This window comes from Stenella coeruleoalba, assembly GCF_951394435.1.
Source record: "Stenella coeruleoalba genome assembly, chromosome: 7".
In the NCBI taxonomy this organism is placed as follows: Eukaryota; Metazoa; Chordata; class Mammalia; order Artiodactyla; family Delphinidae; genus Stenella; species Stenella coeruleoalba.
In genome coordinates, this window is record NC_137153.1 from 92,585,170 (window position 1) to 92,602,416 (window position 17,247).

The following is a 17,247-nucleotide window of genomic DNA, read 5'->3' on the forward strand; positions in this document are numbered from 1 at the left end:
TTTTCTAGTCTCAAGGCCTATGCTGAAAAAGCCACGTTTTTGGTGATTTCATTAACATTTAAAAATGTTAACAATTCTGTCAGCCTAAACTGAAAGTGACTGTGTGAGAAATGAAAGCTTGCATAACTCTGACACTCGATATTCATGGCTCATTATCCTCATGACTTTCATTATGCAGTGAGGAAGTAGGGTCAGCCTCACAAAATTTAGGAATAATTAAGAAAATTACTATATGGAGATGTGACTTATGGACTGAGAATAACGAACTTTCTAAAAAGACTGTATTCAACAAAATAAATAAGGATGATGAAAAATCCACAGATGTTTTATAGCTTAAGGCAGCTTTTCAGTTATTCATTATAAAGACTCCTTGAAGGCTTTTCCTCACTTCCCTTGACCCTTTCCTGAACACTTTGAAACTTTCTCTTGACTATATTCCTCAGGGAGTTCAAGAAGTCCTAGGCGTATTTCCTGAAGTTCTTTAAGTTCATTCTCAAACACATCCACAGAGATGAAAATATTGTTGCTGACCTGTATACACTGTGAATTGTTTCCAGGCTCCAAACCTCACACTCATCTTTCACAACTTTCAAAGTTTGTGGAATAATCATGTGGAAATAGCCACAAGGTCAGAGGTTATCTGCTAACCTAACATTCTATCAAAAAAAAAAAAAAAAAAAAGGAAAAGAAAACCAGATGGTATCTAGGTAAGTTAAAAAAACTATTTTTAATTTAGACAAAATTTTATTTATCTGTTAACCACCCATTATTCTTCTAGAGCAACAGATGGTGTAGGATGTAAATATAATATAAAATTTCCTTTTCTATGTTAATTTCAGTAAATGTCTATTAAGTAGCTGCTATATGCCAGGCATTAAACTAAGTTCAATAGTATCTCCACTTAATAGAATTTATATTTTAGTTCAGAAGTCAGACACACAGACAAATAATGATAATGGAATAGACCAAGTACCATCATATAATTTCATGTACAAAGTGCCATGGGATCTTTATAGAAGGAGGCACATAACTTTAACATAAATTAAATTTTGAGGAGCCAGAAAGATCAGTTTGATCTTGATAAAATGAACCCCTAAAGTATATACAACCCAAGTCAACAAATATTTCTGTAGCTTCTAAACATTTTTAGGATCCAAACAGAATTATTTTTCTTGTGCTCTCCATTTTATATGAGACAGAAAGACATTAAAAAATTTAATATAGTTTTCACAAGTGGTTTTTCCTGTCTATTGTTTAAGATTGTCCTTCCAAAATAATGACTGTTTGAAATTATAACTAAAGGCTTTGGTTATATTTTTGTTATGAAGGAGGATGTTTCTTATCCCAGATAAAGTCCTGAGCCTCAGTGAAGTGCTAGTTGAAAAACAGTAGATTAGGACTTCCCTGGTGGCGCAGTGGTTAAGAATCTGCCTGCCAGTGCAGGAGACATGGGTTCGAGCCCTGGTCTGGGAAGATCCCACATGTCGCGGAGCAACTGAGCCCGTGCACCACAACTACTGAGCCCGCGTGCCACAACTATGAAGCCGGCGCACCCTAGAACTCGTGCTCCGCAACAAGAGAAGCCATCACAATGAGAAGCCCGCACACCACAACAAAGAGCAGCCCCCACTCGCCACAACTAGAGAAAGCCCGTGCACAGCAACGAAGACCCAATGCAGCCAAAAAAAAAAAAGATTAAAAAAAAAAACCAGATTAGTTCTGGATAGTGGCTATAAAATAAAACATGCATAGACCTTATTTTTTTTTCATAGACTTTAATCTTGAGGAAATTCAAATACATTATGGAAAAAATGGAAAGTTCAGTTGATGATAGGACATCTAATTTTATCATTTATAGATTCCTAATAAGTGAGTTTTTGAGATATTTTATTTTATTAACATTCTTTAAGGAGTGTGTAGGCTGTGCTTAAACTCTGCCATATATATGGCATTTAGCATGTTGCCTTGCGCATAGTAGGTGCTCAGTCCATACATGTGAAATTAAATGTAAAATGCTTGGCACTTTCTGATCTTTCCTCAAACGTTCATGTCTTTTAAAAGGCAAGACACCATGAGGTTACCTTGTGCTCCTCAACACAGTCAGATGTCCCTGTTCGAAGAGGACTTCCTAAAATGGGGCCAGACTATAGCTAAGCCTTCATCTCTGCAACAGCAATAATTCTGTGATTTGGCCTCTCTGACCATAGGTGGTCCTTTTCAGGAAAAAAATCTAGGCCCCTGTAAAATATCCTTTAAGGATTTCTCCTTTTTCCAGGGATCATGAAAACCATGTCTATAGGATGAATTATTCTTTAACTTAAACAGGCTTTTTCATTCTAGATTCTGAACCAGATTGAGGAACTGGAAAAGAAAGGTAGCTAATTTTAAAAAGTATATATATATATATATATATATAACATAAAAAATATATATATACATTTTACTCTTGTGGAACTCTTAGTTCTATCTATCTATCTACTTACCTATCATCTACCATCTACCTATCACAACTCCTGCATGGATAGTAGGATCTACTGTTATATCTTTTTACATAAATGGGTATAGGACATTGGAAACTAAGGCTCAGAGAAGTTAAATCACTTGACCAAGTCATGCAAAGCTAAAATTCAAGCATAGGGAGTCTGGCTCCAGGGTCTATGTCTTTAGTCACTTCTCTATTCTGCCTTATTCATCATAGCCTGGGAGTAGAGAGAAAAGTCTATCTCTAGCGTGACTAATTTTTTTCTCTGTATAGATTTAGAGAGATTTGTCCAAGTCTTTTGATATAGGAAAGAGTGAGCAGGGATGGAAACATTTCTTGTGCATCTACTATGAGCTGAGCAGTGTTAGGTACTTTTCATATAGAATTTTGTGGTGTCTTTATTATAATATATCAAGCTATTTAATATTATCTTAGTTTACTAATGAGAAAACTGAGGCTCAGAGTTTTTAAATAGCTTGCCAAGAACACATAGCTAGTATGGGACTAAGCCAGGATTTAAAAGTGGGACTGAGGATTCCCTACTATATGCCATGTGCTTTCTGCAAATGGGATAGATAGGGAGATTTTATTTCCTATCAGAGTCCTATGACTGGGGATGTAAACCAGGTCTTGCATCCTACCTTGATAAATATTGTCCTGAAGTGAGATTTGCAGTTTCCACATCCATGCAGTTCATCGTGCTGGGAATGAGAGCAAGTTCTGGCTGGATCATGGTGGCTGTGGCTACAGCTCTTGCAACCAGTTCCATGGCATCTTGTACATAGTACTCAAAGACAGACTGTGTTGTTTTTCCATGAGCAATGAGCCCTAAGGGCAGACCTTCTGTCCTCAGTTGCTCAACATTCTGGGAATCCCCCAGCACCCAATGAAGCTCAGGGGCTGCTACCCCAAACTGGGTGGTAATTTCGAAAATCCGCCGGATACTTTCCATGTCGCAGCCAAACATCACCATTGTGGGCGTACTGTTCTTAACGCTCTCAAGCTGGACCTGCAGGAAGCTCAAGAGGTCCTCAGTGGAGGAGAGCTTGATGGTGATGTTGATGATAGAGCCCAGGTGGAACTTGGAATTATTCTGGGTAAGGACGAGGAAGTCGGTGATGTTCCAGTCTTCCTGGCACAGCAACAAGCTAAAATTGTACCAGTTGTTCATGGTCAGGATTGAGACAGTGACATCAGCATCAGAACTTAATGAATTTTCTAAACTCAGTTGGAGGTGAAGGGGATTCTGTATTTAAAGATATGAAAAAGAAGAATTAGAAAGTAATGGCCAAAGATTATAATATAGGGTACTTTTGCTTTCTTATGAGGCTTCATCTTTTATTTTTCCCTATGATATTCAAGTGCCTCTGGGATAAAATTCCCATAATTTTGAAAGCTATGTTTCCTGTCTAATGGGATTGATTCCTTACAACTGATTTCCTTATAATTTTTGCTCAGAGTACCAGAGGGCAGATGATTCTTGGTGTAAATGTCAGGGGTGACACAACTGTACATTTAGTCTTAAATTTTTATCAGGCTTGTCTACTTCCTACAGACAGTCTCCTTTAGGCATCCCATTTCTAACTATCCCTCTTCTTAACTCATTTGTCCAATTTTCCTGTCAGGTGAAATAATTTAAAGAAATTACTTTTGATTTCCTTTAAAACTACTAGTAGAAAAATCTTAAAACAGTGCAGGTGCTTGTATTAAGGATGGTGTGGAAAAAGGATGCATCATAGTTTCCCAAACTTCTAGCCCCTGAGGAAGGCACATTTAATATATGTGGTGCTATGTTTGAATGTTTATGTTCCCCAAAATTCATATGTTGAAATCCTAATCCCCAATGTGATGGTATGAGGTGATGGGGCCTTTGGGAAGTAATTAGGTCATGAGGGCAGAACCCTCATGAATGAGATTAATGTCCAAGAGGCTCAAAAGAATTCCCTTACCCCTTCCACAATATGAGGACACAGTGAGAAGCTGGCAGTCTGCCACCATGCTGGGACCCTGATTTCGAACTTCTAGCCTCCAGAATTGTGAGAAATGAAATTCTGTTGTTTACAAGCTACCCAGTCTGTGTTACAGCAGGCTAAATACACTAATACATATGGAATAATTAACAATATACTTATAAAAATTAAATACATAGTCTAATATTGAAGGTTTGATTGCATTTCTGTATCTACTGAGACTGGATTCTTGCTGTGAAGGGTGAAATGTGTGCCATTTAAACACATATATGTAACTTCCACCACAATTTCATCTACTTATAGAGCTCACCAACTCAATGAAAGAAAAGTATCTTATTTGAAAAAATCACAAACTATTAATTATATAGATGAAGTGGAAATAGTCCTCTAATGAATGAATCTGTTAATTGTTCTGAGAGTAGACATTTGACATATTTATCCTTTAACACTGACATCCTGAGGATGGTTAGCACAATGCTTTACACAAGGTAGTGTACAATAGACACAGTCCAAATTGACTAAATATGGTCCCATTTTGGAGCTATTAGACTATTGAACTATTTTTGAGAATTTGCCAAACATTCAAGTCAATAACATGAGGAGGGCTTTCGCAGTAAAATTTCATGCCCTTGTACAAAAGGAAAGAAGTGTGGCCTTCCTTTATCTACCAAAAAGTGTATAACAAGAAATAGAGTTTGAGTTGAACTTTGAACTCTTTGAAGGGTTAAAAGCATTCTGATATGTGTAGAATAAGGAGTGAGGATTCCAAAGGAATTTATGGGCGAAAAACTATTACCAAAGGCAGTAAATGGGAGTAATCATAATGGTAAGGAAGAGGGAGTCTTAAAATTTATTTTGATAACTTGACTTTTGTCCTTCTAAATTAAGCTTTTGAGCAGGACTTGTAATGATAAAACCAGAGCTTTTGGAGGATCATCTATTGGTAGCATTCAAAAGGAAGAGGGAAAACAAGCCTTCTAGGATTTCGATAAGGTGCTAAGGGTTTAAACTGGAAGCCAGTGTTGGTAATGATAGGAAGAGTGATTTAAAAAAAGGTTTTTTTAAAATTAAAATTTAGTGACAAGGTCAGATGTAAGAAGCAAAAAGAGAAAGGTGTCAAAAAACCAGGAGGTAGGTAGTTCCTGTTTCTAGGCTTGGGATGCCATATAAGATAAAGGACCAGAAGCGTCATTTCCTCACTCTTACTACTGATGAATATAAATTGCTCCAGAGAGTTCTTTCTTTCCTCCTCTTTTAACTTTCTTCCTTTCCTTCCTTTTTATATCCTCCTGTGCCTTAACCCTCTTCCAGAATCAGTGAGCAATGGAAGGCAAGCTATACATTTAGCTGGCAGGAACAAATTATTCCCAACTGTTTTCTTGGCCTCAGTTCCCTATTCTGTTGCCAGTTTTCTTTCTAAAACATAAATATGACCATATCATTCTTCTGCACCATAACCTCTGAATCACCCATAGGACAAATTTCAAACTTCACCTGTAACACTCCAAACATGTACCCCAAGACAGGTCATAGTAGACAAATTATTTTTCTTGTGTCAGAGTGAGCATGTTCACATCTACACAAATTTGATACGCTGAATTCTCCACCTGTGAATGTACTTGCCTATATTCATATTCATCCTTCAGAACTCAACTCTTGCATGCAGATTTCCAGAAATTAGCTTACGTTCCACTTACTACTGTTTCTGCTGCTGAGCTTTTTTCCTCGCAGTATTTTTGCCCTTTTGATTTCCTGCAATGGGGAACTGGGTTTTTGTTTGACTGCCCCTCTGACTGTTGCCCAAGCAGAATTAATCGTCTCATGTCTGTGTCAGGGTGTCATTTTGTTCATCCCTTTATTACAGCACCCTTCATACCGTAAGTTAGTTATTTGGTTAAGTGCTTATCTCCCACACTAGACTGGAAGCTCCTTTAGGATAAGGACCATATCTCAATCATCTCTTCTAACACAGTTATTAGTTAACCAGAGATAGTATTTATCAACTGGAATTTTCTTTTGTCCATCCTGGGCTATGATCATAATCTTGTCACTGAAAGACTGAGAAGAAAACCATTTCCAGCAGAGCTGCACGACCCAATATTTTGCCCCCAGTGGGGACAAAGGCCCATCTATCCACTTCCTACAGAGAGATTCATTAAATCAGTATGTGAGGATCATGTTCTAATGGAGGCAGAGATGAAAATGTTCTCCTCTTGCTAAATAGGGAAGTAAAATTAGCTAATCACATTGAGCATTCAGCACCAGAGAGACAAATGCATTTGGCATGAGAGAGTGACAGAGGAGTAAAATGAAAGCCCCTCCCCGTGGATTATGTGATCTGTATAATCACACTCATCCCTACAAACAATTCTAGTAAGAAAGTCTAGGTGTGGAAGTTAATCCTTACATGAATTTAAGGAACACAATTCTTCAAATAAATATTTATTAAATAATAGTTTAGAAACATCTAGTGATATTGTATTTATCTGGCAGCCTCAGAAGCAAAATCTCCTAATTTCTCTCCATATAATAATCAAGGGAAAGGTGCGTGTACGTGTGTGTGCATGACACACACACACACAGATATGAAAACTTAAAACAAAAAATTCAAGCCTAATAGTAAAACTTTCATCAAAATCTGGGACAAAAATTAAACAAGACCTATCAAATGAAACTGAGAATCAAAATCTATGTCTGAGAGATAGTTTGCTGCTTGCAGAAGAACAACCCATGGCCTGAAGGAAGGTATAATTTAAAAAAAATTTTCTACATTGTTTATCTCCTAAATCAGAGATCCAATAACAAAACAACTTGAGTTAGGAAGCCTCTCTCAACCATGCTGACAGTAAAAACTGCTTCATAAGTGCATTCAATTTATATAAATTAAAATATACAGGCTCAGGAGGAGGTAGGGGGAGAGAAAAATGAAGTAGTACTGATAATTCTAATTATCCTAAGTGAGTGTATTCTTTATTACCTATGACTATTATATATAGATATTATGTATTGTAATAAATACATGTTATTGTACACAGTTATATACACAAAATCATATATGCCAAATTAAATAGGCAATTTTTAAAAACTGAAGTATAGTTAATGTACAACATTATGTCAATTTCAGGTGTGCAACAGTGATTTGACATTCAAATATATTATGAAATGATCACCATAATAAGTCTGGTAACCATCTGTCACCATTCAAAATTATTACAGTATTATTGAATACTATATTCCTTAAGCTAATACTTCCTCATAAGTTATTTATTTTATAACTGGTAGTTTGTATCTCTTAGTCTCTTTCACCTATTTCATCCAACCTCCACCCCAACCTCTGGCAACCACCAGTTTGTTCTCTTTATCTATGTCTGTTTCTGCTTTGTTTTTGTTTGTCGATCCGTTTTGTTTTTTAGATTCCACATATAAGTGAAACCATATGGTACTTGTCTTTCTCTGTCTGACTTACTTCACTTAGCGTAATACCCTCTAGACCCAACCATGTTGTCACAAGTGGCAAGATTTCATCCTTTTTTATGGCTGAGTAATATTCCATTGTGTGTGTGTGTGTGTGTGTATCACACATCTGCTTTATCCACTCATCTTTTGATGGACACTTAGGTTGCTTCTATGTTTTCGCTAACTTAAGGAATTTTCTAGTGTAATTTTCTGATACTTTGAATTGAGTCTTTATTTCGAAGCAAGATAACACGCCTCTCCACTCCACTCTCCACTGAGTTTTAGGGTTTTATTCCCATCATAATCTGCTTCTACATTATTTGGGGGCTGACATTCCCAAAAGTATGGGCCAGAAGTGTGGATGGGAAATGGCCATGTTGAAATGCACTCATGGAATGAAATCTCAACAAGTCAAGTGCAGAGCTGGAAGGAGAGAGGAGTTGCCAAGACAGCAGTGCAGTTGCCAGTGTCAGAGAATTGCAGAAGTGTCAGAGATTTATTCAATTGTGTAAGGGAAGATTGCTTTAGCTGTTATGGAGCACAGTGGATTTACAACTAGTAAAAGATTAAAATTCCACAGAAACAAAAACCAGGCGAGAAGGGTAAGAAAATGTGGAAAAATAAAAAGATAGAGGGGCTGTGCCTTAAGAGATATTAGAACACAACAGAAAATGCAATTTTTATATAACCATAATAATTAAAACAGGTAAGTATTAACAAAAGGATTAACAGGTAAATAAATAGAACAGATGTTAATGCACATTAAGAAGTACATTGATTTAATATACTATATTAATATATTGAATACTATACACTGAAAATTATAAAGGAATATAGAAGAAACATATGAAGTTAAGAGTTGAGAAAATAGATTATTTGGGAAAATACATATCATTTAAAGTCCTAGTTCTACCATATATTAAAAATAAATTCCAGGCCATTTAAGAGTTAAAAGTACAATGTCAAATCATTAAAAGTTAGAGCATATAGGTAAATGTGTCAGAAATCACAATGATAAAGAGAAATACATTAAACTAAATATTACAATATGCTTTATTTCCAGCATTAAACACCTCTCATAAGCAAACAAAAAAATAAAAACATGAGAAACAAAAGAATATTTGCAACATATTTGACAGAGTTAATGGTCACAAAATGTAAAGAACATTTACTAATCAATCAGGAAATAGAACCCATGACTGAGCATTCATTCAATCAAGAAAATTAATTTTAAGCTCCTACTGTGAGCCATACTCTCTGTAAAAATTTCCTGTTGTCTATACAGTGGGTGAGAGATAGACAATTTACAGATAAGTAGACAAACACTTAATATAATTATAAATTATGGAAATTACTGTAAATGAAACTAATAAGGTGTAGCAAGACTAGGAAAGGGGAAAGAGTATCCCAGGAAAAGTGTAATAATTATGATTAGTAGGGTAGGTGGATGCACATATTTGCACTGTATAAGCACTCTCTAACTGGGACTTTAGAAAAAGTAAGGGATGTGTATAAAAATGATTAATCACTATATATAGGTAAACACAAATACTGATTTTTTAAAAAATACACATTTAACTAAAAATGTAGTTTCATTTTGACCATCCATTCCTCTTTGACTAGGTACAATCTTCCTAGTCCCAGATAAATGATTGGAGCCACTACCTGCTTCTACATTCCCTCTGCTTGATTCTTTTTTTTAAAATTTTATTTATTTATTTATTTATTTATTTATTTATTTATTCTTGGCTGCATTGAGTCTTCGTTGCTGCACGCGGGCTTTCTCTAGTTGCGGTGAGCAGGGGCTACTCTTCGTTACGGTGCGCAGGCTTTTTATTGCGGTGGCTTCTCTTGTTGCGGAGCACAGGCTCTAGGTGCACAGGCTTCAGTAGTTGCAGCATGCAGGCTCAGTAGTTGTGGCTTGTGGGCACTAGAGTGCAGGCTCAGTAGCTGTGGCACAGGGACTTAGTTGCCCGCGGCATGTGGGATCTTCCCGGACCAGCACTCGAACCCGTGTCCCCTGCATTGGCAGGTGGGTTCTTAACCACTGTGACACCAGGGAAGTCCCCTCTGCTTGATTCTTTACCCTCCCCTTTTGCAGTGTCTTCAATGTTCTTGCTCAAATCCTAAACTGTCCCTTCTGGCTGGACCACTGTCTTCAGTCAGCTGAGCTTTTCTCTCCTTTTGTGGGACAGTAAGTATTGTGCTTAGGACTTAGTAGTCCTAGCAACCTATCCTTAGCTTCTGGCTCCATCATTTACAAGCCATGTGGCTTTCAACAAGTCACTCAGTGTCTCTGAGTCATAAATTTCTCATCTCTAAAACAAGGAAAATACTACCTCCTACCTTACAGGTTCATTTAGAGAATTAAATGTGAGAATGTGATAATGCATGGAAAGTAACTGGCCCAGAGTGAAGGCCCAGTAAGTAATAGTTGTTACAGTTTTCTTAGAGTTAAGTCATTGTGTTGGACATGCCTGCTAAAGTGATTGCAATACAATTTTTTTCTTTGCTATTCTTGCTCTTTTTCCTTTCTCTTTTCTATTTTCACCCAATGGTCCCTGCAATAAATATCTTTTACAAATACCAATTATACCAACTCCTTAGCAGGAAAAGAGCAACTCCATCTCAGGATGGGCGCTGCTATTTATTTGGAAGACATCATATTCACAGCAGAGCACACACTCCCCCCACCCTCCATAAAAAATCCCCAAAGCAAAAGACTTCTTTCTTTGGTAACTAGCTCCAGTGTGACATCACGAGTTAAGGAATTTTGGGCGCCAGTTGCTGGAGATCCCCCATCAATCTTTGTTCTTTCCAAGAGCACAGATTCAGCTATTTTGGGGATCAGTAAAAGTTTCAAAAACAGAATTCATTGCAGCAACGAGCTTGTCAGATACTTTGAGATATTCCCTGACAGAAGAAAAGAGGTAATGAGGTTGGGTTTGCTTCAAGAGAGGAGAAAAGATGAAATTCTCTCAGCTCTTGCCTGGGGAAGCAAACCCATTTAGTTTTGACTTCTAGGTCAAAGCTCAGAAAGTTCAAGTGAGCATATTTCCACTACTTTTAATGGAGATGAAATTCCTTTCTATACCTAAGTCTGCTGATTGCTAAAGGTGTTCAAAGGGCTCAGAACTACTTCCTACACTGCTCTCGCTTCTCCTCAGCCAAGGAGGCTGCAGGAAGTTTGCTGTTTCTCATTACCGCACAGCTCATTTGACCTATATTATATAGAAGTCTTTTTCTTTCTGAAAATTAAAGCTTATTCCTTTAGAAGCCCAGGCTTTTAAATAAATTAACTGTTTTTGCGGTTGCATTAGGGATTCAGGCAAACATAAGGCATAGTCCCTGCCCAGAAATTGTAATCTAATAATAATAATAATACAAATGAAAAGCTAATACCTACCAATGGCCCTAGTGCTTTTTGCACATTGTCTTATTTTATCCTCACAATGACCTCATGAGGTGATTACGATGATTAGCCTCCTTTAACAGATGACAAAAATGAGGCTCAGAAAGAGTGAGCAATTTCCCCAAGGTTGCACAGCTACTGAGAAATAGAGCCTGGGTCCAAAATCCAAGTTTGTAAGACTTGAAAGCCTGTGCTTTGGGCCAGTACTCTATACTGCTCCCTCCACTTGGTAAGAATAAAATGTGCATTAGAGTCTTGACATTTGTAGATTAAAATTTATAGCTCTAGTTATTTGCAAGTAATCCTAAAAGCCCATGGAATCAAGTCCCTTTTAAGATGTGTCATGGTATGGGTTAGCATGACATGCCCTGTGCGGCTGGCATACGGGAGCCAGTGAGGGAGGCCAAGCCTGCTGCTCAGCGTGCACACGGCTTCTCAGCCATTTTCTTCCCTCATCCTCCCATTTGTAGCAACTCTTGTGAAACAAGACTTGTGTTTCTTCAATAATGACAATTTAACAAAGAAAGCCAGTGGTATAATTAATGACATGAGTTTTGTGTTTGGTAAAATAAGAAAGTTTGGAGAAGGTCACTTAAGTTTTTCATTTAGATTCTACTGAACTTCATGGACGAAACTATAATCTACAATGGTGTTTGACTGTTATGTATGGGAGTGTCAACAAAGATCTTAGGATATATCCCTCAGGATTTTTGAGTGATATATGAAGCAATATATAAGAGAGTAGTAGAATACAATGAATGCTTCAGAAGGCAGGATTATGGATACGTGGTACAGTTGGCATAATCCTGCCAATCATGCTGGGTGTGGTCTGTTTCACTGCAGCAGTTTGAGGAAAGCTAGTCTTCCCTCCTGGAAATAGAGCAGACACCGGTAGACTGGCTCAGTTTTAGGAGGAAGTGTTGGTACAGATACACTGTCTTCAACAACAATTGGCTGATGGATTCATCCAACAAAGCAAGGGTTGAAAGGCTATTATATGTCAGGCCTTGGGTACAGATATGCATGTCTTCAGGCAGAGGAATGAGCAGACACATGCATGCAGTAGGTACTATTTGAACCAACTCAATCCTTTTTCACCTTAGGCCAATTTCCAGAAAGAGAAGTCAGGGGCATAGCAGGTCAGCTTGTGGCAATCACTCAAGCTTCCTGTGCTGGGCTTTCGATCACGTATTTTTTCCCATTCTAGATCCATCTAATTATTGATACTCAACTCTTTCATCTGTGTTCCACCCACTTCTACTTTTTGTTGTGGATGGTTTTACTTTGTTTCTCTCACCTGACCTTTGGTAATCTTGAAAGCCTTTAGCTGCCACTCACTCTCTGAGTTCTGTCCTCTCAGCCCAGGCATACAAGATATACCCTGCCCAGGTACAAATTCTGGGGCTTAAAACTGTCACCAGTATACTTGGGGAGGGGGAGGACTTTCTTTAAAAGGATGTGGCTACAGAAGATATGTAGTCATATGGTGCTCAAGAGAGCAGTCAGTACAGGCAAAATGGCCCAGTGTAGGAAAAGGTGAACCAGGGACAGGGAGTCACTGAAAATGTGGCCCTTTGACATCGGGAAAGACTAGTAGCAGGCAGCAAGGTCCAAAACCTTGGTTTGGGGTTCAGTAGGTCACTGCAACTCCCAGGGGAGCCCAGAGGCGAGAACACTTTGGCTCTTTTTGTTTGAATTGTGGCTCTGCCATTTACCAGTTCTGTGTGATAGACTTTGTGAAAATCATTTAGCCTCGTGGAGCTTCATTTTACTTTTCTGTGCAATGAAAATGATACCACCTACCTTGCAAAGTTTGTGAGTATTAAGTAACATAATATACATAAAGCATCAGCACACAGTAAACAGTAAGTGGTAGCTTATAATAATGATGCTGTTGCTGATGAGGTTAGGAATATTATACTAAGAGAACTGAAGTATAAGGGCTAGACTGGTGATACATTCAGCTTATTTAATGAATAGTTGAGTATCTGTTTTGTGCCAGTCATTGGGTACTGACTGGGACTACAGTAGCAAATAAGGCCAAAGTTGTCTTTTCTTTTATGGACTTTAAAGTCTAGAGGATACTATTATCAGCATCAAGACACAAACTGAGGATTAATTTAGACAGAAAGCAGCAAACCAGTGACAAGAAATAGGGCCCAAAGTTTGAGCCAGACTAAAAGGAATGGTGATTTGGTTTTTCAGTTTTAGATTATGAGGCAAATATCTTCACACCCTTATTTCCTGAATTACAGACAAGCCCTGGGTACTGGGGCAAGACCAAGTTTACAGGTGAAGGTCATGGATGACATGGAAGGGAGGAGGAGGCTAGAAGAAGGCAGGATCTGACAATTAAGGAGGTGTCCTCACATGCCCGACATGTAGTAAGTATCTGGTAAAAGTTAGCCTTATTATTATCATTGGTGTTGTTAACAAAAGTAGCCCACTTACTTGGGCTGGAACAATTGATCCTTCCCTCATGACTCAGAGCATTCTGTTGTCAGCACCAGACACTGTGCCTGACTGCGGGACCATGATGTGCTCAGGGGCCATGGAGCCAGCTGCTTTCCATGTTGACTGAACTAAGTAGGGCTGAGCTTATGGAAATGCTGGAGCTCTTGAGCCTCTCTCGAAAGTATATTTTTTCTCTTTCCTGCCACGGCGTAGGGTTACCTACTATCCCCTTTTGTTTTGTCAGTTTGCCAACTTTCGTCAACTCCTTGCAGCCTCTTTTTAATATACTTTGAGCTAGAAAGAGTATAACTCTCATGTCACTATTTTGTCTCAAATAAGAGTAAAATACATCAAGACCATCTTATAAGCAAATATTAAGGAGACTGTGGACTGGATTTGATATCAGGACTGTTCTGGGGAACTTGACTTCCACTTCTTTAACTGTGACAAGAGAATAATAATAGTCAACCAACTACCTCAGGACATTGTGGAGACCACATGATGATATGCATGTGAAAGTGATTTATGAAGTAGAAAGGGAAGTTACAATAGGGGACACGATGCATTTGCATGTCTGTTTTCTGGACAGTAGGGGGTTGGCAGGATCAATAAGCTGGATAGAGGTAAAGGAGGCATTTCTAGACTAGAATGTTCAAGTTAGATATAATTTTCAAATTCTATGCCAACTTTTTCGTCTTCATATTACAGAGGATAACATTATTTGTTACACTTCAACAACTTTTGGAATAAAGATGTTGGTTTAAGACTGATTTTAGTTCCTATTTCCATGCTCAGGTTTTCGTCAAATTAAGTAGTATTTGAACGAACTTCCACATTTACAGGTATCAGCAGGGCAGATGATTTATAAGATAATTAAAATTTATTGAAGTATTCCAACTATTGTTATAGACACTCTCTCAGTGACAAACTGCAGCATATTTTCTTATAATGGGAACTGTTGAAATGTGCACCAGATAAACTGTCTAGCATGCAAGTTAAATTTCCTATGGAAATTTGATTATTTTATGTCAATGCAGCTTGAAACTATTATTAAGAGATGGCTTATGTCACATACTAATTTGCTTTATTATACTAAGAATGAAAAGTCAGCTAAATGTTGATTATTTCTATTAACTGACACCACAGTTGACATAAACTTTTTTCTCGATTCTGTAAGCCATTTTTTAATTGATACAAGTACATGTTTTGTACATTTAAACCATGGTTCAACTAATTGTGATGTAACATGGCTTTCGTATATTCTGGTTTAGCATTCCAGATTAATTTTTATAATATCATAAAATCTATAAAATCAATTTAGTCGCATAATGGCTTCTTATTTCATTTGAAAATTTTGAAAAATTAGATGGACTCACATTCATTGCTTGCTACCTGACACTGACCAGTTTAATACTAGAAATAGTATTAGTATGACCTTAAATAGTATCTAAGTAAATTTCCATCTTACCACCTTATTTCAAAACTTGTGATCTATTCATTATGATTAAGCTTTGCTGCAATACATTTTATTTCACTTGCATTAATAGGCACACATTAGCATAGTTAATTCTTTGTACCTTTCAAATCCTGGTTCAACATAAGAAGGCATTAGAAATATTGAATTTAGTTTCAAAGTCTCTGGTCACAGAGGCAGTACTTTCTCATGAATTAGAGAAAATAGAATTAGAGCCTTCAAACTCTTAAAGCCTCTATAAGCAGTTCTGGTGACTTCAGGTCCAGAATGATGAATCCTGAATGAACAGACCTATGTTCATTCAGGATGGTCTATGTGAGCATTGTCACTTATTATGAAATGAAAAATGAACTGTTTGGTTAATTTTCAAACTTAAGATTTGGATTGCATCTGGCCCTGTTGTGAACTCACTTGTCACATCATTGCCTGTATCCATTCAAGCCTAGTGATAATCAGATAAGGCAGAAATATTGTTTGAAGGTCCACCAAAAGCTAATTAGTGCACTTATGATTTTATCATTTGGTTTATAAGGGACCTTAAAGCTCACTTAATTCAAACTCCTGTACAGTTTACAGAATGCCATGTATTAAGGTGCAAGAGTGAGTTAAAGGTCTTTCTCGTTCTATTTTGAAAGTTGATAATTTGTTTAATTGAGGTGGTCTGTCTTCCTTACAGTCTTTTGTGAATATGACTAAATTTTTAATATTTATGAATATATCTACTTGTGTTTAATTTTATTTTAAAGGAAAGATTCAGGCTCAGCCCAAACTTGCACACTCTAATATCTCTCTGCAGTCCTTAAACCACAAATAATTGCTTTTTATAAAAGAGGTATATAGAGTGTACTGATTTATGAATTCACTAATTTTTCTTCTCCACTGTGACAAACATATACAATCACATCATGTCTTGAAAGGGAAACATTAATCGCTAACATATCTAGTGCTAAAAAGAATTAAATCAAATAAAATGGATTTTCTGGGTTTCCATCCAACTTACTATATGAACTCTGGCATGATCTCTTTCTGGAATTACTTACTGTCCATATATATTCATTCTTTTAGCATTATTTAGCCTCTATTGGCATTTTTATTTTTTTTAAACTCTTGCATATCACACCAAAGGCCTTTAGGCTTTAAAATGAGAAGAACCACCAAAGATCATCATTGTGTTTTCTAAGTCAGTCCAGGGAACATAGACCCACAAAGAGATCAGGGACCTTGAGAGGTCTTTACTGTTTCCAGAATAAAAGAGAATTGATAACCCAGCCTTTGTAACCCAGTCCAGCATCTCAAAGTGCTAAATTCACAATGTTGATGATTTTCTCTCTCCCTCTGCCTGTGTCCTGGGTGATCCTGGAGAGTCCTGATATCTTATTTCTTGCCTCCCTTTCCAGATTATGCAAGATCCATCAGAGCTGACTGTTACATCTCTGTTTTCTAGCCGTCATCCTTATCTCCTTTGAAGCACAACAGGGGTGGTACTGTTTATTCAATTGTCTAAATATATCTTAGTTTCCTTTGATCTTGGAAGCCACTTCAAAAACCTTGGAATTCCCAGCTCTCTTGCCTCTACATCCATGGATCATTTTCTCTGCCCAGAACACTCTTTACCTCTCTTTTTGCATCACTAACTCCTAGTCATCTTTCAAGGCTGTGCTCAGGTTTCTTTTCTCTGGTTAAACATTGTTACTTGCTTCACCCTCAAGTTGTATTACTTGTCTGTCTTTTATCTGCAGCCCCACCATATTTTGTATATTTGCCTCTCATTTATTACATGGCATAATCATTAGTTTACTCATCTCTCTCCTTCTCTGGAATATTTGGGGACTAGAGATGTTCCCTCATATAGTGAAATCCTGAGTTACATTGCCCAGAAAATAAGAGACTCACAGAGAAGTGTGGGTTGAATGAATAAACGGTGATACGTAAGTTTAGATTTGGAGGAGAAGTCTGACCTTTAGCTGAGATGTGTCTATTTTTTATGTCATTGTCCTTC

The 17,247-nt window shown here is 37.4% G+C and overlaps 1 protein-coding gene across 1 annotated transcript in view; it reads right to left on the reverse strand.

Moving 5' to 3' along the window:
- Window positions 1-17,247, reverse strand: part of GRIN3A (glutamate ionotropic receptor NMDA type subunit 3A) — a gene marked incomplete at both ends in the record, with an annotated part of 149,437 nt that overhangs the window by 101,542 nt on the left and 30,648 nt on the right. Inside the window, one exon of the mRNA XM_079926617.1 lies at window positions 3,124-3,728. Coding sequence (XP_079782743.1) covers window positions 3,124-3,728 — 605 coding nt within the window. The remainder of the gene's footprint in view (window positions 1-3,123; window positions 3,729-17,247) is intronic.